The sequence below is a fragment of the Vicia villosa genome, unplaced genomic scaffold, assembly GCF_029867415.1.
Source record: "Vicia villosa cultivar HV-30 ecotype Madison, WI unplaced genomic scaffold, Vvil1.0 ctg.002507F_1_1, whole genome shotgun sequence".
Classification (NCBI taxonomy): Eukaryota; Viridiplantae; Streptophyta; class Magnoliopsida; order Fabales; family Fabaceae; genus Vicia; species Vicia villosa.
The window spans coordinates 273,186-280,508 of record NW_026705952.1 but is presented as its reverse complement, the minus strand read 5'-3'; the positions used below and the strand labels follow the sequence as shown (position 1 = coordinate 280,508).

The 7,323-nt window shown below is 39.7% G+C and overlaps 1 protein-coding gene across 1 annotated transcript; it reads right to left on the bottom strand.

Annotated features, from left to right (window-relative positions):
• Positions 1 to 4,455: 4,455 nt before the first annotated feature.
• On the bottom strand, positions 4,456 to 6,909 carry LOC131639035 (uncharacterized). The gene has a single exon (XM_058909554.1). It carries the CDS (start codon positions 6,907 to 6,909, stop codon positions 4,456 to 4,458), a length of 2,454 nt encoding a protein of 817 aa, XP_058765537.1.
• Between the last annotated feature and the right edge of the window lie 414 nt (positions 6,910 to 7,323).

Genomic DNA, 7,323 nt, shown 5'->3' with positions numbered 1-7,323 from the left:
ATATGAATATTTTGAAAAAGGGAGAAGATTTTGAAAATTTAAGAAGTGGGAGGAGATGAAGAGGCTATCCTATTGCGTAAAATAAAAGCTAAGGAAAGAAACGGTCTAACCAAATTAAGAAGCCACCACTTGACATTATGAGTCAAAGTAGATTTCCCATCCTTTGGACTTATCAATACCAACACATTAACACTTGGGGATCCAGATGAAAATATTATCTTAGCACCACTTCGCATTAAGCACATTAAAATTTCTGACGAAAATCGGGCAGAGTAACGGCTGTTTTCGGGTAAAATCCTTATCTCAATGCCTTGGAATTAACCATCAAGGACTTTCAAGGAAATACCTGCATACACAAACAGACAACAATCCAATGCCAGACAGACAGAACAATCACAGAGTAATAACAGAATGAGGGTCCAGAGGTCCTAAGTCCATAAGTCCGAATCTCCAAAATGCTCGGGATAGTAACCAATAGTCCGAAAGAGAACCTTATGTGTTTTTTAGATTTTGGTTGATTATTAGTGTTTTAGCATAAAAGTAAAGTATGGTCCAAGTGGACAAAAGAAAAATAGAGGAAGCATAAACATAGTGTCCAAGTGGACAAAGAAAAAATAGCGGAATATAAACGTCCAAATGGACAAAGAGAAAATGGCGGAAACATAAACATGATGAAATGATAAAATAAAGCGATAAAGCGAGAAATATAAAGAGCAATATAATAAATTGCGGAAATTAAAGTTAGTTGTTAGATGTTAAAGATAACCATCTTGAAACTTGTCAAGTATGTTATCAAAGTTAGTAGTAAAGATCGATGGTGAGTGAAGGATGTTCTCGAATTTAAATTCAATGGAACTTTATCAGAAGCTTGATAAAATCATAGCGACTACACGATAAATTTCCATAAGTCTTAAATCAACCACATACAATTCTCTTCCATATTTGATCTTTTTTGTTCGGGACACGAAATATTGCGCTATGTTAAGCCGATCGCCAAGTGATTTATGTAGAAATCACCCTACAACGAGGCCGGACAAAACTTTATGTGCTAATGCATGCGAAAGAAATGATATGTAGATCATTCTCCGAAAGCAATACCGCACGAAAAGAAAATAGGTAACGATCTAGTCTTTACTAAGAATCCATAAGAATTCTCAAAGTGTTAAGACTTTCATCGATCAAAAGAAAAAAAGGAGAAGAAGAAGATAAAATGCATAAAGTAAAGTCAACTCACACTATCATTAATATCATTCATCTAATATTATGGATTTGGTCCTTTCAAACCTATCAACATCCTAGATCCAATGATATTAATGAAATGGAGGAAGAAGAATAAAATTCACAAAAGACAATCAACTCACACTATCATTAATATCATTCATCTAATATTATGGATTTGGTCCTTTCAAACCTATCAACATCCTAGATCCAATGATATTAATGAAATGGAGGAAGAAGGAAGCCAAAACAAGCATAAAAAAGGCAAAAAACCACATTCTGCCAGCAGGAAATCGATTTCATGCAGGGGGAAATCGATTTCCATAGTGCAGTTTTAAAAAAAAAAACAAGTTACGTTCAGCAGGAAATCAATTTCAGCCTTAACGAAATCGATTTCATCAGTGTAAATTTCAGCAAAAACATCATTTAAAGGCATGAAACTTGATTTGAACAAATATACAAACACCTTATGATCACACATCAACTTGAGCACGAAATTTCCATCACAAAACCAGCAAATATCATCAATATAGCATCAAAGATGCATTGAACACAAGCAATAAAGATCTACATCATGGATCTAGCAAATTACCACTTCTTGAACAAAAGTCTTGGAGTAGCTTCAAGAGCAAGCACAAAGTGTATAGATCCTTCAAATTTGGAGATGAACAACCAAAGAAAAGAGAGAAATGTAGGAGGTTTAGTTCAAAATTAGCAAGATTCAATGTGAATCTCACTAATCTTATGAAAATGAACTTTGGGTGAGGGTTTTGGAAAGGGTGAGAAATGAATTTGCAAGCAATTTTTTGGCTCTCCAAGCTTGAGAAATGAGAGAGTAGTGGCCTCTATTTATAGGATGAGAGCAAGAGTAGTGGCAATTTGGTCATTTGCTCTTAGTTAATTAACTTGTGTTTAATTGGTGATTAAAGTGGCATTTAAATGGTAAAAAATGGTAAAATGAGGTTAAAATGGAATTAATGAAGGGAATTATTTTGGTGAGGTGGAAAATTGGTAAAATGACAAAAATGGTCAAAGAAAATAGGTGCCAAAATCAAATCAAGCTTCCCTCTCTATTTTTTTTGAATTTCGCCTTAAGGAAATCGATTTCCCCCTGGAGTGAAATCGATTTCACTCTGTTCCAGAAGAGAATTTGGCACAAAATACACTAGGGAAATCGATTTGTCCAGGAGGGAAATCGATTTCATGCTGTCCAGAATGTGATTTTGTTGAAAATTGCTGTAGGGAAATCGATTTACCCAAGAGGGAAATCAATTTCATCAGTCCAAAATGTGGAAAATGCCTTGTTTATTGCATGTCTTGGCTTGGTACCTACAAAACAAAAGCCTACAAAGAAACAAAGCAATATTTTGGTATTTGGGTTAGTATAATATGCATACAAGATAAACAATCATTGGTGCATAACTTCCAAGTGAAGCTCTTGATTAATGATTGGGATATGAATGATATATGATCTTAGGGTCAAAAATTGGGGTATGACAGCTTCCTCCAGGCGAGATTCTTCCCACAACACCTTCACAAGCGGTATCTCCTTATTCCTTAATGACTTGCTAGCATACTCCAAGATACGAGCTGGTTGAGGTTGGAAAGAAAGGTCGGGCTCTATCTCCATGGCATCGGAAAGGATAGGATGAAATGGATCCGGTACGAACTTCCGAAGCTGAGATACATGGAAGACATCATGCAGCCCGGATAGTGAAGGAGGTAATGCTAACTGATACGCCACTTCACCTACCCGTTTCATGATCTGATAAGGTCCCACATACCTCGGACTAATTTTATGAACCTTGAATGGTCCCTTCAACCTAAGTATCGGAGTCACCTTCAAGTACACATGATCACCCGCATCAAATCTTAAAGGTCTCCATCTCTTGTCCGCATAACTTTTCTGACGATCTTGAGCCTTTTTCATCTTCTCTCGGATTTCCTTAATCTTTTCCGTTGTTTCTTGTATTATTTCCGGTCCAAGATTCCCTCTTTCACCAACTTCTGACCAACACAATGGGGAACGACACCTCCTCCCATAAAGTGCCTCATATGGTGCCGTACCGATACTCGAGTGGTAACTATTATTATACGCAAACTCGATCAACGGTAGATGGTCCTTCTAACTTCCACCACTTTCCAAAATACAAGCCCTCAACATGTCCTCAATTGTCTGAATGGTTCTCTCTGTTTGTCCATCCGTCTGAGGATGGTTCGAAGTACTCAAATTCAGTTCCGACCCCATCTCTCAGTGAAAGCTCTCCAAAATATGAAGTGAACTTCGGATCTCTAACTGACACAATGCTAGACGGTACACCATGCAATCTTACAATCTCTGCTACAAAGAGTCGGGCTAGATGAGGAGCTTTGTGAGTAGATTTCACCGGTAGGAAATGTGCAGACTTTGTCAAACGGTCCACTATCACCCAAATGGAATCATGACCACCTAAAGTACGAGGCAGTCCGACAACAAAGTCCATGGATATGCTGTCCCATTTCCATATAGGAACATCCAACGGTTGCAGCATTCCACCAGGCTTTTGGTGTTCAATCTTCACCTGTTGACATATACCACATTGTTCCACATAACTAGCAATATCTCTTTTCATACCTGGCAACCAGAAATGTTTCTTCAAGTCTTGATACATTTTGGTAGATCCAGGATGAATGGTAAATTTGCTCTTATGTGCTTCATCCAAAATCATCCTCTTCAACTCCATATCATTTGGTACACACACGCTGTCCAAATAGGATTACCCCGTCAGATGATCGAGAGAATTCCGGAAATTTCTCTTGAGCTTGCAACTCCATATCACCATATTGAGCTTGCCAGATTCTTTCTCGCAAAACATTCTCAACATTGAGATTACTAATCAACACACCCGTAGGTGCCCACACAAACTACAAACTGAGATTCCTAAGTTCTTCCGTCAAATTGAATTCCATCATCATCAACTCCGCTACATGAATCTCCTTTCTGCTCAAGGCATCTGCAACTTTATTAGCCTTTCCCGAATGATACCTCAAATCAAAATCAAAGTCTTTCAAATACTCCATCCACCTCCTCTGACACATATTCAGTTCTTTCTGGTCAAAAAGGTACTTTAAGCTCTTGTGATCAATAAACATTTCAAAGTGGACTCCATACAAGTAATGTCGCCACACTTTAAGTGCAAAAACAATAGCCGCAAGTTCAAGGTCATGAGTAGGATAATTCTCTTTATGAGATCTTAGTTATCTAGATGCATAAGCCACAACTTGACCTTCTTGCTTTAAGACACCACCTAATCCTTTCTTTGATGCATCACAGAAAACTTCATAGGATTTATCCGGATCTGCAATTATCAATACCGGAGCAGTAGTCAACTTCTTCTTCAACCTTTGGAAACTCCGCTCACAATCGGAATTCCACTCAAAAGAAACTTCCTTCCTCGTAAGTCGGGTCATAGGTAGAGCTAGCTTTGAGAATCCCATAATGAACCGCCGATAGTAACCTGCTAATCCAAGGAAACTCCGAACTTCACTTGCATTCTTAGGTCGTTCCCCATTAATCACTGCTTCTACCTTTGACGGATCCACAACCACACTGCCACCAGAAATGACATGTCCAAGGAACTTCACTTCGGACATCCAGAACTCACACTTACTCAACTTTGCAAATAATTGTTTCTCTCGAAGAACTGACAACACAATCCTCAAGTGTTCCATATGCTCATCCACCTTCTTAGAATATATCAAAATGTCCTCTATGAATATCACCACAAACCGGTCCAAATATGGTTGGAACACACGGTTCATGTAGTCCATAAAGACAGCAGGGGCATTGGTCACTCCAAACGGCATAACCAAGAATTCATAGTGCCCATACCGCGTTCTGAATGCGATCTTCAACACATCGAAATTCTTCACTCGAATTTGATGATATCCCGACCTGAGATCAATCTTTGAGAACACACAGGCTCCTTTCAACTGATCCAGGAGGTCATCAATCTGTGGTAAAGGATACTTGTTCTTTATGGTCACTTTGTTGAGTTGTCGATAATCAATGCACAAGCGCATACTACCATCCTTCTTCTTGACCAATAACACCGGAGCACCCCAAAGAGAGACACTTGGTCTGATAAAATGTTTTGCTATCAACTCCTCCAACTGACTCTTCAATTCTCTCAACTCTGCAGGCGACATTCGATATGGAGCAATAGAAACTGGAGCTGTTCCAGGAACAAGATCAATAGAGAATTCCACTTCCTTTTCTGGAGGAAGAGAAGTGTCATCCTCCGGAAACACATCTGGAAACTCACAAACGACAGGAATATTTGATATATCTTTCTTGGTTTCAGATTCTGCGGTGAGAGCTAAAAGAAAAGATCTCTCCTGAACATAGAGACAACTAATCAGGTTAATTGTACCTTCGATTAGATTCCCAATCGCATCAATAGGAGCAGTCTCTTCTGCAAGAATAAAGATAGCCTTCTCCTTGCAACCAATGTATACTGAGTTGGCCGGCAACCAATCCATGCCCAGTACTACATTAATCTTCTTTAGAGGCAAGCAAATAAGATCAATAGAGAACCTTCGGTCGTTGAAAGTGACTGAACAATCTCTACAAATCCCCAAGGCTTCGACCACATCATCCGTGGCAGATGAAATTAACATAGGAACAGAAATACTAGTAGCCTCAAATCCGAGTCGGCGCACACAAGCATTAGAAATAAAAGAATGCGTCGCTCCACAATCTACAAGAACAAAACAAGGTTGGTTATTTACAAAACACGTACCAGCAACAAGACTTGTGTTTCCTTGAGCCTTTCGAGCATCCAACGTATACACTCGCCCTGTGGTCTTCTCAGGAATGTCTGGCCTAGGGCAGTTAGGCCGGAGATGACCTTCTTGTCCACACTTGTAACACTTCACTGGACCACTTCTACAGTTTCCATGGTGTTTGCTCCTACATTTGTTAAACCAAGGAGGCTGAGTTGAATGGTTGACATAAGCTGGTTTCATTGCTGGAGGAGAGTTATGAGGCTTCAAGAATTGACTCCCTTTCCCTTGGTTTTGGCGAAAAGGTCTGTTTTGCTCCCTTTCATCCTTAACCCTCTTCAGACTGTTTTCAGCAACATAACATTGTCGGAGACACTCAGCATAAGTAGTGAACTCCCTCTGAGACACACTGTGGGCAATATCAGCATTAAGGCCAAACAAAAACTGATCAATCTTCCATAACTCATCTGGTGCATAAATAGCTAGTCTGGAATAAGCAGCCATGTCCTCAAATTTTTCAGCATATTCAGAAACAGTGAGATTTCCTTGCTTGAATAATTGGAACTCTCTTTCTTTCTGGGCACGGATGCTGTTAGGGAAGTACTTCTCTAAGAAAGCGGTCTTGAAATGTTCCCAATCCTTAGGAATCCCTTGAGAAGTGAAGCGAGTGGATGCAGTATCCCACCACCTACGTGCAGGACCCTTGAGTTTCTGAGCAGCAAAAATAACCTTTTCCTCCTCAGTGCACTGAATAGCCTGGAATATACTCTCCATGCTATACAACAAATCATGGGCTACAATATGATCCAGGCTACCTGCAAACTCTGGAGGAGTCATCCGAAAGAAAGAACTAAAATCTGTCCCATTAGGAACTGGAGGAACAGGTGCAGCTGGTTGTTGTTGTTGATTCCCTTGCATACCTAGCATCATTTGCATCATCATATGGTTCTGTTGTTGCATTTGTCACATCATCTGCAACCAAGGTGCATTGGCATCACCAGCTGGATTGGGAATTGGAATTTCAGGCGGATTAGAAATTGGATTCCTTCTGGGTCTCCCAGGTCCTCTGCATTGTTCAGCCATCTTCCTGTTTATCCTACACATAGAATCAAGGAAGTCCCTTAACTATCCAATGAGGCGTTCAATAAAAATAACAATTCACAATATGCAAACTCACATCCTTATGTGAGGAATCAAGGAGTTATACCCATCTGACTAGGCTACCTCTGCCACGGACCCTCGGTGAGTATCCAAATACATATATGTCGAAATACTTGCACAAGCACACCGCACGATGAATTCGGGTCATTCCTATATGGAATTCCACCCGAGATGAGTTAA